This window comes from Harpegnathos saltator, unplaced genomic scaffold, assembly GCF_003227715.2.
Source record: "Harpegnathos saltator strain DR-91 unplaced genomic scaffold, Hsal_v8.6 scaffold213, whole genome shotgun sequence".
NCBI classification, from domain to species: domain Eukaryota; kingdom Metazoa; phylum Arthropoda; class Insecta; order Hymenoptera; family Formicidae; genus Harpegnathos; species Harpegnathos saltator.
The window spans coordinates 296,619-310,000 of record NW_020229999.1 but is presented as its reverse complement, the minus strand read 5'-3'; the positions used below and the strand labels follow the sequence as shown (position 1 = coordinate 310,000).

The 13,382-nt window shown below is 43.5% G+C and overlaps 3 protein-coding genes across 3 annotated transcripts in view; 1 reads left to right on the top strand and 2 right to left on the bottom strand.

The window, feature by feature from the left end:
- Positions 1 to 5,639, bottom strand: part of 5-HT1 (serotonin receptor) — a 21,042-nt gene extending 15,403 nt beyond the window's left edge. The window contains exon 1 of the mRNA XM_025298314.1: positions 5,459 to 5,639. Within this exon, the coding sequence (XP_025154099.1) occupies positions 5,459 to 5,579 (121 nt within the window). The 5' untranslated portion in view covers positions 5,580 to 5,639. The remainder of the gene's footprint in view (positions 1 to 5,458) is intronic.
- The window catches only part of LOC105184765 (uncharacterized), a 55,807-nt gene that overhangs the window by 4,864 nt on the left and 37,561 nt on the right, over positions 1 to 13,382 (top strand). The gene's annotated exons all lie outside the window — the stretch shown is intronic.
- Positions 5,647 to 13,382, bottom strand: part of LOC112588422 (uncharacterized) — a 127,459-nt gene continuing 119,723 nt past the window's right edge. Inside the window, exon 5 of the mRNA XM_025298316.1 lies at positions 5,647 to 5,906. The gene's annotated coding sequence lies outside the window, so the exon portion shown is untranslated. The remainder of the gene's footprint in view (positions 5,907 to 13,382) is intronic.

Sequence of the window (13,382 nt, the reverse complement as noted above, 5' to 3'; positions counted from 1 at the left end):
AAAGTGACTGAAAAAGTGGGAATAACGTGCTATGTCGTGGAACGCGCCGCGGTTGCGTCGCGATAGCTATTATTCTCGTTCGCGCCGGGACGTTTCCTATGCATTATTCCGAGTGCGCGTTTGGGAATATCGCGGTGGTCGAAACTCACGACGACGTGGTCTAGATTGACGCAACTTTTCGGATGACGAAAGGATTCGCGGAATGAAAAGGGTGTTAAGCACCGAAAGCGTCGATCTTTTTGTTCGAGAGCCCTGGGATTGCGCGCGGTTGCGCCGCGCCGTTGGGCGATAGCGAGTTATTATACGAAACATGAAATTTCACGGTATTCAAATGGCGCGCGCAGGAAGAAACGGCGATACGAAAAATTCGCCGGACTCATGCAAATGGGATTACCACGGGAGAACAAGAAATTACATACAGCGGCTTTTCTCTCGTCGCGAATAACGAGGAGTCAGCGCGCGCGCGCGAACGCAACGAATGATGTGAATAATTACACGTTAGGATAAACGACAGCTCTCGATCGGGGAGATTATTCCTCCGTTTTAACGCGGTATTCCGCGTGCGCGAAAAAATCGCCGTGTAATAAATTTCCCATCATGCGTAAAAACAAATTTTCTTGCTCGTCGTGTTTCGTAATTACATCTGACCCAATATCGCCTGTTAGATATTTCCAATTTATCGTAGGATTTTTTCGAATGCACAATTTAATAGCTGTCGTTAGCCGTTTTGGCTTGTGACGTCCAAGTGGGAGTAAATGTATAATTTATTTCCTCGCAATGTACGTCGAGATGAATGTGAGTTTTTTTTTTACGTAATCGCGTTATATATGCGATCGATAAAACCGCCTTGTAAAATGTATCAAAAATTCAACCAAGTTTCGACTTGTTATCCAATAAATGGCCGTGTAATTCGTTTTCGTCACGAGCACGGAACAGAGCTTTCGAATTGAATTATACGGCCGTTTATTGATTAACAAACTAAAACCGTGGTGTGTTCGGCAAATATTACAAGTTCGTTTTATCAATCTCCACTTGTGTTATCGCGCCTGCGGAAACCCATTTATTCTCGCGTATAAAACATAGAGGGGCGACGCGTAAATAAATTGCGCATAATTCTCCCTCTTGACGTCATACCAGCATCCTTAAAATTAAGCGCATCGTCCACTTTTATTTTCCGATGACGGGAAATAATTAATTAACGCGTGCTACACGCGCTTTTACCGGGCCGCGAGCTGCGTATCGGGACAATTCTTTGTATTTTTGCCGTGCGCGCACCTCGGGCTACGTTTCTTTCAGTTTCACTGAAAATTGTAGCCCCGAGTCTCGGGACAATAGCTATCGGAGATATCTGATTACGTCTTCATGCAAGGTACGTTATGTGCTCGCGTCGCATCGTTTAACCTTTATAGGATCGAAGGGCAATATAAGTTCTAGTAACACATTCAGTTCGCGTCGGCGGACTAACCTATCGGCTTGCTATTTTCTTTTACGAACGAAGCACCTGTCAACACCGTATATATACCGGAGTATCGAGAGATTCCTTTTCCTTCGTCTCTCTCCTCTCTCTCTCTCTCTCTCTCTTTTTCTGCATCAAATATCTCTCTGAAAGTATGAGAGAGAGAGAGAGAGAGAGAGAGAGAGAGAGAGGAGAAAGAGATGAATCAAAGTCTATTTTTTTCGTTAGCGTTGGTAATTTAATTAAGCGCTCGATTTTTAACATGCTCAATTTCACGTATGCCGCGAATATATATTCCAGATGAATTCACTGACTTTTTGACTCTGAAAGATTTTTACAATTTTTATATGGAATAATATTATTAATATATCTCCTCTATAAAATCGTAGGATTATTATATAACGATTTTAACTTGCTACAAAAATTATGAGATGGATAATTGTAAACGTGAGTTTCGCCCTTCCTCATGGCTCTTCCTCAATTAATTTTCAATATTAAATTGTGCAAAGTGTCAGAAATCAGGACGACACTCGTCACAATCGACTTACGCTATTGCCCGATATTTCCGCAAAATATGCACCGGTTTCAATTTAGCACGTTTGCCACCGACTGCAGCCAATTACCCTCACGTGTGTGTTGATCACGAATGCGAACTCGGCGTAAAATCACGTGTGCTCGTGGCTCGTTTTCGAAAAGAGAGAGAGAGAGAGAGAGAGAGAGAGAGAGAGAATGGGGGGAGGAGAGAGAAGAAAAAAAGAAAGAGAAAGAGAGAGAGGGGGGGGGGAGAAGAGAGAAGCGGCACGAGAGAATCTGACCGGTCGGGGTTGGTTCGGCGCAATGCGATACTATATTCGGGGTGAGTTTCGCTCAATATGCAGCACACGATTTGCATTGTGTGATGGTAGGGGGAGGCGGAGGAGATTATTTAATTCACATTTGCGCAACGATATTCACGGTCTTGTGCCTCGCCAAGCGTTCATAAAATTTACCTACACCGAGAACAGGCGTATCCACGGCAGCTGACGTCATGTTCAACGAACCGTTAGTTAGCCAGTGAACTATACTAATATTGGAATGCGCTCCCCGAGCTTGTCAAGTCACTGAGGGGGCGTACACGCGTGTATGCGTGCGTGTGTGCGTGCAGGTCCGTTACAGCCGCCGCCGGTGGATCTCCCTTTCTCGCATCCCCCTTCATTACACTGCCGTCCGTTCGCTCACCCACCGCGCGTGTTACAGCGCGAACGAGCGATAAACTTACCTGCTTTCTGACAATGACTTTTATCTGCATCCCCTCGCGAGTGTTATATGGCTCGCGGGGTGCCCAGGGGGGACGCTCGCGGATTCATTTCGCGGGATTTAATAGCTGGACGAGCGTCGGCGTGAGCCGACGCAAAACGACGTCTCGCGACGCGCATGAACGACGTTAACGGTGACGCTTCACCGAGTTTTACGCCCGCGTTAAGATATCTTCGGCGTTGTAGCCGGCCGGCGCACCATCGGAGATTGCCGCGTTAATTATAAAGTGAAGCAATCGGATGATAAATATTTTGTTCGCGAGAACACGTTCGCTCTGCTTGAAATTGCACGACCAACGAGACTTTCAATTATTCGCCGAGGGTTTTCCTCTTTTTGCCCAACGACTGCGTGAGAATTCCCTCGTAGCGCGTTATCCCCTCGACCGGTCGATCGATCGATCGATATTTGCAGTGCTAACGACGGGAAACGATCGAGTAGACTCTTTTTTAATTATTCGCGGTATCGTTTCCGGGAGTGAACTCAATAGCAGGAGGTGGAAGGGAAGAAATGTGATCGAATGGGACAAGTGGGAAAGTCGGGATGTCAGCTCGCTCGTGTGCGTGTCGCGGAAAATTTGCGTTTACGCAAAGCATGCGGCTGGATGTCGCGATTACCGTCAACGTCGGTGATATATTATATGCCTCGGAAATGTGTCAGTTCTCCTGAGCAATCTTCCTCATTGTTCTCGTGGGCTGGTACGACGCGCAGGGTAGCGACGGCAGCCGCCAGACTATCGTCTACTGCGAGACTATCATCGACAGTGGCGGTGGGCGCGCGATGATCGGCCGAAAGGGGTTGACTCGGCGCTTGACAGTGCATAATTACGACAAGAAGGACGATTAATCGACGAGCTCCAGTATCAATTTCTCGTCGCGGGCACATTGCTCGGCCGGAAGTTTGGCGCCTTGCGAAAGAGGAGATAGCACGGCCGGCCGTGCTCGGACGGTGATCTTCATTAATTACCGCCGAACGCGTTTGAATGCGATCACGTGCGCGCCTAAGTGATTGACCCGATCGTCCGCGCGGAATTAAGGCGCGGCTCCTTTCTTCTCGTTCTTACTTTATTTTTTTTTTCTCGTTCATTTCGGCTCGAATGAGCTCGATCCATTATCGACTAAGCGCCGAGGGCGAAATTGTCCATTCATCAAAGTGTCGTTGAACAGAATATTCATCCGCTCGTTGCTAATTCTTTGAAAAACTGCTCGACGCGCGAATTATCGCAATTGTGACGCGAAGAATAAGAAATTGAGTATGATGTATTGGGGAGTGGATAGTAGAAGATTTCGGCATTAAAGAGCCAATTTCTATCGAATATTAATTATATTACATATGGTATTACAATTATATTATATGTAGGAATTGATGATATTTTATGACGTGTTTGGCGAATAATCCAATGAGGAATAATCCAATGAAATAGTCACTTTAATCATCGAAAGCGACCGTATCGATGCTTGTGAAATTCTCACTCTCTTGAGAAATTCTACTTTGATTAGTTTGACTTTGCGAAATTTAAATCGACGAAGCCTCGACGTCGACGTTCAAAGACTCGGCGACATCTTCATCAGTTTGAGCGACGGTAAAATACGAAATGAGCGATTCACTGTGACTCGCAGAAATAGCTCTTATTTTGTTTGCTGCACTCTCTCTCTCTCTCTCTCTCTCTCTCTCTCTCTTTCTTGCGATCCATTTAGCCGCGTATTTTTAGTGCAATTCACTCGCGCACTCGGTATGTTTCGTTGATCTTTCTCGTTATCAAAATAATAAATAATACATATGTTAGAAACTGCGGGTTTTGTGGAGCACAATCCACGCTGGCATTCTTAACGACGAAAAATATCATTTTGCGTCACGTGAGAGCGTTTTATTTGAGAACGACTTCGTTATTAAATTAACAGAACTAAAGTATCGCACGATGTAATGGATATTAACGGGACGTGAGAACCACTCGGGACACATCATTTATTCAATTACATTTACAGTTACGGTTTGAAACGTGACATGTTTCTGACAAGCTTGCACGACGATAATCAGTTGTGCGTGAATACCGGGTGCGAGGAATCGCGTTCGTAAAAGTCTTTAACGTCCTCGTTGCTCAGAGAGAAAGGGTCCCGCTAAAGTCTCGCCTTCAAATCGAGCAGCGCAGTAAACTTTTTACGAAACCGCCCATAAAAATGCAGGTATAACATGATACTACATATCACGTCTGAAAACACGCGAGCCGCCTTTCTCAATTTTAACGTATCGATCTGCGTATCAATATTCAAAAAAGCAAACGTAAGCAACTGAATGGATATGAATATATCTGTGTGTATGCGGCACACAGATTTTATTTATATCACTTTTAAATATTAACGTAGCAGAAAATTCCGCGCGGTGTTCTCACAACCCGATATACCGTGACCATCGGAATAAAAAAATATTGTAATTTCTTATTTTGAGAGGGAATTCCAAAGAGCTTTGGCCTTTCTTTAACGAATATTACAATATCGCCGTTTCGTTATTGTCCAAAGTTTTCGAATAGAATATCCCGGGAACAAACGAATTAAATTGTGTCAAGATGGTAAAAATGGCCGCGGATAAAAAAAATCTTCTCTCTCGATTAGTCGCCGTGACACTACTCATCGTCGGGGATTATAGAGGAGCAATTTCTTTTCCCGTAAAATAAAAATCACGCGAGCGGCGAGAAGAAAGCGAAAGACTCACCTAAGACAGTGGCGAGGATCATGCTACAGAGCACCACACCTCTCAGGACGATCGGCACTTCCCATAAGGAGACTGGATCTTCCACGGATGCGTTTACCGCTTGATTGACGTGGACCTCCATCGTGGCTAAAGCGTATTTCCCTGCTCTTCAATGCACGCTATTCATCATCTGGTTAGATAATGTATCATGGTCCGCCCTTGTTAACGACTCCGAATCTTCCTTCCCTTTTTTTTTTCTTTTTTTCCTCTTCCGCTTTCGATGGACGTGGAGTCAATGTCTGACCGATGCATGTCGACTACTTCTCTCGTGTACTTCCACGTCTATTTCAGAGTTTGCCACAACCTCCATCTTCCACAATTTTCTGCCCCGGGACTCCATGGACTTTCAGATACGAGCGTTTTGTTTTCCCACGCGAGTACCGGTCAGTCCTTCCTCAGTTCACTGTATCTGAAGCAACAAAATGCGAAAAACAATTCAGACTATATTGAAACTTTAATTCGTCGTTGGTTTTGCATCGGTTCCCTATCAGGTGAACTAACGAAGCGCGATTTCCAATTGATCTTGCGATAGTTTTTTAATCGTTCACCTTCGGATGTTTGAAAATTGTAGATTTCTCTTCGTTTACTTCGTGTCTATTTAATATGCCGTCGGAAAAATTGTAAATTCTTCGGATAACTTTTCCCTTTAAGTTCATATGATATTTTTAGACGGAGAAACGTTTATATCATATTTGTGACGTGGCGCGTAATCGCGATATTGAATTTCACGTTAAATGTAAGTTACGTTCCGTACGAACGACGACGCGATTGAACGAGCGAACCTAAGCGAGGCGTCACGTCCATGGTAGCCCGCGAAACCAATGAAACTGGAACAATCGGTTAGCAATTATCGGGATTGTAACGGTCAACCGACGCGCGATCGACTTTAATAATAAATCCGCGCGACGGTGCGCGAAAAATAGATGCGTTTACGATAAACGTACATGTCGTAAAATCCCCTTAGGAGGGCGACTCTCGTATGCACTCTATTAAATTTTCCGATATAGCACCGGAACGTTTCATTAACTAGAATTCGCCAGGATCTACTCGCCATTTGGTTCAAACTGATTGAATTTCCAGGCGAATAGCGTTCACGTTTGATAGTGTTGCACCGATACACCGTAACCGGTGATCACAATTTTCGTAGCATGGTCCGTTGCGCAACTTTATTATCTCGATGAATTACAAATAGTTTTAAAAGGAGAATAAATCCTCGCGCGGACGCGTAATTGCGACAGAAAGAAGACGAACGCTCCTCTTTAAAAATATATTATTAAAAGTTATACACGGAAAATCTTTCTGGCGCTAGTCCTCGCGAAGGGAGGACTAGATAACACTCTCGCGAGAGAGTGCCAATATTTTTCTCGCGATCGCGCGAAAAATTCGTCCCGGAGTGGTTGTTGGCACGGTGGCTTTTTGCGCGCGACCGCTGAGATCTGAAAGTTTTATTCCAACCGCATGACGCAAATCCCACGTATTCCGCCGGCGACCAAAAAGTGTCCCGCCCTACGGCTCTCTTCCTCATCACCATTTTTCGGTGCTCGCCCGACCGACTCGGAGACCGAAAAACAACCTCCCACGATAGAGAAGTATCTCTCCGGAGCAACTTTCTAACAGCGTCGAGAGAGAAAAAGCCCGGGGAACGTACAAAAGCGAAGCGTGGCGTCCGCGTTCGTGCGAACTTCAAAGAGACAGGCGGAAAAACGAGCGTCCGCGAACAACGAAGAGAATAAAAGCCAATCAGGCTTTCGGGCTTTCGGAGATACGGCGGCTGCGTTTTTAATACTTAAACAACGGTATCCGCGCGCGAGTATCGATCCTCCGGCTTGTAACGAGTTCCGTAAATCTTATTTCCGGCATCGACGGCTTCGATCCCCCGCGTGAAGTAAAGCATTCGCGTTCGCACAGTACTACTAGTTGAATTTTGGATAGAATTTATATTCCCTTATTTCTTCCTTCTCTTTTCTTTCGGCTTTCAGCTAACTTTTAGATGGGAAGTGAGCTGTACGAAATTTAATTGTCGATTAATTGTTGCTTAAGAATATTTTTAACGACGTAAAGTTACAGAATGGCACGCTTAATCTCTAGCCGTAAAATGAGCCAGGCACATTCGTTTTCCGTTGTCGATTCAAACAAACAGGCGAGTTATGAACGAGCGGCTCCGTAGTTTTATTTATATCTGTATATGATGTCAGTTACTGTCGTAACAACGAGTTCATGTATTTATTGACGGAGAAATTTATTAGGAATCGTAAATTGCTGAAATTGAATTGACAAAGGGTAAACAACAGAGGGTTCGTTTAGAAATGGAAATACGACTCAAGAGAAAAATATGAAACTTTAGGGAATATTGCCGGTGTTAAATAAAACGAAAGTTGACAAGAAGAAGATTACGATAAAACGAGAATAAAAGAAGTAAAAGAAATATTTTTGTTACTGTAGAAGATTTACCGTTGTCGAGACACCGTAAGGGCGTTGCTAAAGTAATTCTTGAAATGTCGTTTTCTTGAGGACTCACTTCTCATCGAGATATAAAAATTGCACTTTATAGCTCCTATAAAATCTTCTTTCACCAGAGTGAAATGCAATCACAATACTGAAAATATCGTTGTAATAATCGTTGTAATAGCAGAGGGAATAAACAATCATGAATATTACGCGGGATCTTGTGCGTTCTCGCGAAATCATCGTCGTTAATGGAATATTTTATTCATTCAGACGCGTGAGAGTTAATTCAAACCTCAATAATGGAAAACACGTTCATTGTATAATGCAATTTTTATATCCCGATGAAAATCCCGATGAAATGCGCAGGTATTTAAAAGAGTCACGGAAGGGAATCGATATTTTTATTTCGAACGGAGGACAGCGGCAAAACATACATATACCATTTAAAAATAATTATTTAATAAAACAGAACACTCGCCAGAACATTCCCCTCCGTTTTTCTCTGTCCTTTTCTCTCTCGCGGAGAATCGATTTTCGATATCTCGGAAATCGTCGATAAAGTTTTCGGAAGTATTTATCACGCTTGTCCGGAACCACTTACTTGTGAAGCGAAAAATAACAGTTTTATGAGGTATGTCGGGCTAATAATGGCAAACGGCGCGTACGTATCGCGCTACATATACACTTCCGCCATTAAGTCGTTACAGAAATTTGTCGGTTCCCAAATTGGTTCATTAATCTGTCGCCGATAGCGCGCGATTGTATCGAAAGCTGCAAACAGCACAAGGAAAATTTGCCCGATGTGAATCGCGTTTTGTCGCGTGTTACGGTAGACATTGTCTATCCCGTGAAATGGATCGAAATTGTGCGAACCGTTCGCGTCCACTCGCGCCGGTCGTTTGCATGCATGGCTTCCCGCCGTTGATACTACTGCGTCTCATCGAATCTCCCCCCCCCGCATTCCCACCAATTCAAAATTGAGAGTGCAAGCGCACGTAGACCCCTCGAGCTAGTCGCAGGCGTGTATATACGCTTCACAATAGCAGATGCATTTATCACGAGCGGAAAACTGTGGCTCTCGGTCGCGCTCGAAACTCCATAAATTCCCCGCCGCCGCGCTGCTGGAAAACGGAGAGGTACCGTCGACTAGACGGAGAGGAAAGCGAAGGAGTAAGAGGAGGAGGAGGCAGAGAAGGCGGTGGATGTGAGGAGTAGCACGAGGGGGAATCGACACGTCGGAAATCTATTTCTGGGAAGAGAAAAGTCGGGCAAACTGTTACGCGATTAAATCGCAAACTGTCGCGGGGACCCTCGAAATTCACGATCGTTTGCCTTCGATTTAAAGCAGCCGAATCCAGTCGACGGGGAACGTCTTCGTTGTCGTTCTTCTCCTATGGCTCGACAAAAAGACGCGATAACGAGGGGACCGATCTCTCGTCGCGGAAGTAAAAAGGTTTACGTGGCTTTAAAGTTTATGACTGTTCGTTCGCGGCAAAAAGCTTGCGTCTACCCTTTTCCGGGACGGGGGGTGCTCGTGACAGTTCGATGGGGGGTGGGGAGGTCTTAATACTCGCGATCTGCATGTCCTCTCCCCGAGGGTCATCTTTTTTACATTTCTTAAAAGAAAAAGTCTATCGATACAGAACATCGAAGCTGTAATCAAAGCTGCATTTACCGTAACTATCAAAAATGAAATAAACAAATCATCGATTTGTTTGAGGTAAAAGATTTCTCCATTCTTTTTTCTTTTTTAACGCGAAAAGATGAACATTATCGATCGGTTTCGTCTCACGACATCGACGCGACGCGACGCGACGCGCCGCGACGTAGCGTTTGTGCCTGCATTGGCGTTACATAGTCGCGGGACGTAAATAATTTGGCAAAAGGACAAATTCGGGTGTGCCGTAAATTTCCGTGCATCACACATAAATCTCCATCTCCCTGTTCTCCGCGTATCTTTCTTCGTTTTTCCACTAGAAGAAGATCCTCACGTTCGAGACGAAATTCAGAAATAAAACTAGGCACTCTTGTAAGTGGAGTGCGCCTCGCATTTACGACGCCATAGCGTCGTCCATTATCCAGAGCTCCTACTGCGTTCCATTAGTCCCGTGTAACTAACTTCTTCAGCTCCCAAGGATTTCACGCTGAACAGTGCTTATAGGATCAAAAGATTAGATCCGCGCGTTACAATGTGCATATATACCAGACACGTCAAGCGAAGGTATAAACTTATCCGTAAATCCGGAAAAAGCACCAAATTCCGTTACAACGCGGCTAATTCTCAGTAACCGGGAGATCACGCCGAAACGATGAGAACGATGATAAATAGGGAGAAGCTAAAGAGAGCGGTGTAACTTTGTTAATTTAAATGAAGGATTCATATGGAATCGGTGCGGAATTCTACTTTGCTGCTCGGTCTGTAATTTTTTCCTAACTTCTCCATTGTTCAAATATTAGAGTTAAATACGACCGCGAGATTACACGACGGTATATATATTCATTTTCGGGAAATATTAAACGACCGTTACGTATACACTTGAGGAGAACGCATAACGAGGAGAAGCTTGAGGAGAAAGCGCAACTCTCGATAGATCGAGCGTCGTGCCCCGCCTCGCATCCGCGCTGGCGAATTGCAGCCGAATTTGATAGCGGGTTCCGATGTTTGGACAGGGTCCGATTGTAAGCATACGCAAGTGCGGGAGCGATACACGTTCGAAAGAGAGATGTTGTCGTTTTCAATCAAAATCGACAGACATGGGCAGATACATCGCCGTCACGACTGACACTCACGCATACAACGATCGCCAATATTGCTAAATTTCCGCCTATTGACAACCGTTTGCGTCTGATAGCTATATATCGGCACACACAGGTATTAACCTTGTTACCATCCCCGATCTGTACAAGCCCGATCTGTACAAGCACGAATCGACTCTTTACGCATATTACGTAGTTTCTTTACCGGATGAATATCGTGATTTTTGCAATATAAACCTATTGTGCAATGTAAAGCTATCCGATAACCGCGGTAAATGATTGCAATTAGCTAAATATTCGTTAAACGTGTTCGATATTCGTTAAACTCATTGGTCGTTACTTTGTCATTTAATATCTCTCTTCGTTTCTATATAGTAAAAAGTGGCGTCCGAGCGTCACACACTTCATCATAAATGTCAGAGTAATTTAATTTACAGTTATACAGCCGTATCGGTCTACTATGCTTGCTTTTAATGACATATTTTTAAGGTCGTAAAAAGTTTCACCACTTCTCTTTCCGCGACGACTACTTTTCAAAATATCACGCAAGAATAATTTTGAAACGTTGGTACTATAATTTTCTTGATAAATTCGAGTTGATATCAATGGGAGCGTACTTTGATGCAATAATCGACGCTGCGCGATGATTAAATTTTTTTTTATCAACTACCCTCTTTTTATTGCGTTTTAACACCGCTGATGTGTTATTAAACCCACATCAATCTCAAATTATGCTACCGCTCGAAAGATTTCAGCGGTAGCATAATTTGCCGGTGTACGATAACGGCTAATATACTCGCCCACCTGCATTTGCAACCAAACCCGTAATTATGTATAACTCGCGGAGTACTATTTGTCAGCGGATTGCGGAGTATTTGTCGACTCATTTGCGACGCCGGGCAAACAAGTCCCGCCGTGACAAAGGACGAAAGGACGAATGTACCATTTCTCGCTTCTCGTTATGAATCCAAGCACTTTGTATCGAACTTTGTAGTGATTCTTGTAGAGTAAAGCGATTGTATCTAGTGCACACGCAATTTTTAGGTATCAATTTATCCACAATTTAGTCGGAATACAAAGTTTTCTTTCGTCGTGTTAATCAAAACTATTCTTGTACTTTCTTGCGCTTTCTTGTGACAAGACGTACGATGTAATGGTGATGTAGAAGGGAAGCTGAACTTCAATCTTCTAAAATTACGTTAGAATCGTGATCTTGTCAGGTCGTCTACTAAGTAAAGTAACTAGAGCGCCAGCTGGTACCCTCTTGTCATTTTATGTCAGCTGAATAGTCATTTACTTCCACTTAGTTGCACCGCTGCAACTTTGGATCCTTCGATCTTGCTGTTGTTCGAGTTATGAGATTAACTAACGCCGAGGTCGGCGCAATACCTAAGCCAACCATCTTGGGTTATGACGTCAGAAGCGAGAGGAAATACATGGAGGAAGGTGATTCTTGCGATTTACGTTCCGCATAAATGACTCGAGAAAACCGATATATCGTGCTTTTCCCTGTGGATGTCGATGTATTGGCGGTATTGTATGGAGAACGAAAACAAGACAAACTGGTACCGTCACGTGCCTGCCTGATAGAACGCGGAATATCAGACGGAGAGATTATTACATCATCTCGTAAAAACTGACGTTTGCTCGTCCGAGGGCGAGAGAATCGCCCTCGGAGTTTAGAAAATTGATTATATCACCGCGAAGTTTCGAGCTAATCCGCTGTGAAAGTTGCTAATGCGTTGTCACAGGTCGGCAGGTTTCATCGAATAATAATAATAATAATAATAGGAGATGCGTGGTGGTTCTGCGCTATATTTAAAAGGAACCTCCTGTAAAATTAGTTATTAACGTATGAGACAGCCTTGATTTACTCGCAGAATCTTTACGGTCTATGTTAATGCGTATCGATTTTTTTCTTGTCAAGTGTCGTTGAGAATAATAAAAATATATAAACGTAAAGATAATTTTTAATCCCGGAAGAATCAAAGTCGAGAATTTGTGTGAATTTCGCATCGACAAGATATCCCGTACGTATGTAAATAGTTATGGACGGCGTTACCTTGAAACGCGAGAGGTATTTACAGAGTTTATTGTTGCGGATGAAACAAGTTGCGCTTCGAAATATGAATATTTGAATCGCATTCTAAGCCGCATTCTTGAACAAGTGTTGCTCCTCGAGCAGGAGTAAGAGGAGGCAGACGCAGCACGAACCATGGAGCAATCTCTTTTGACAAGATATTTCATTCAATATACCGATAAAATTTATTTAGAGGAAAGCAAAAGAAATATTTTTTAGTGCAAGTCCTTATAAATGATATGAACTTGTCGTATAATTTTTATAAAGTTCGAAAAACCGACATTAAAAATACTAGTCATAAAATAAGAGCAGAGATACACAAGGGATCTGAAAATAACTGTTGCCAATATCTCTGTGTTTTCATACGCATTACATAAAATATTGTTGACATTTCGTTCTGTATGTCATTTTTGCGGCAAAAGATATGAATTTTCTCTCTTTCTCTCTCTCTCTTTCTCTCTCTCTCTCTCTCTCTCTCTCTCTCTCTCTCTCTCTCCCCCTTTCTGCCTCTTATTCTCTCTCTCTCTCAAACTGCCGAATTTATGGCCGAATGAAGTTTCTGAGCAAGTCAGTACGAAAATATTTTTATTATAATATATT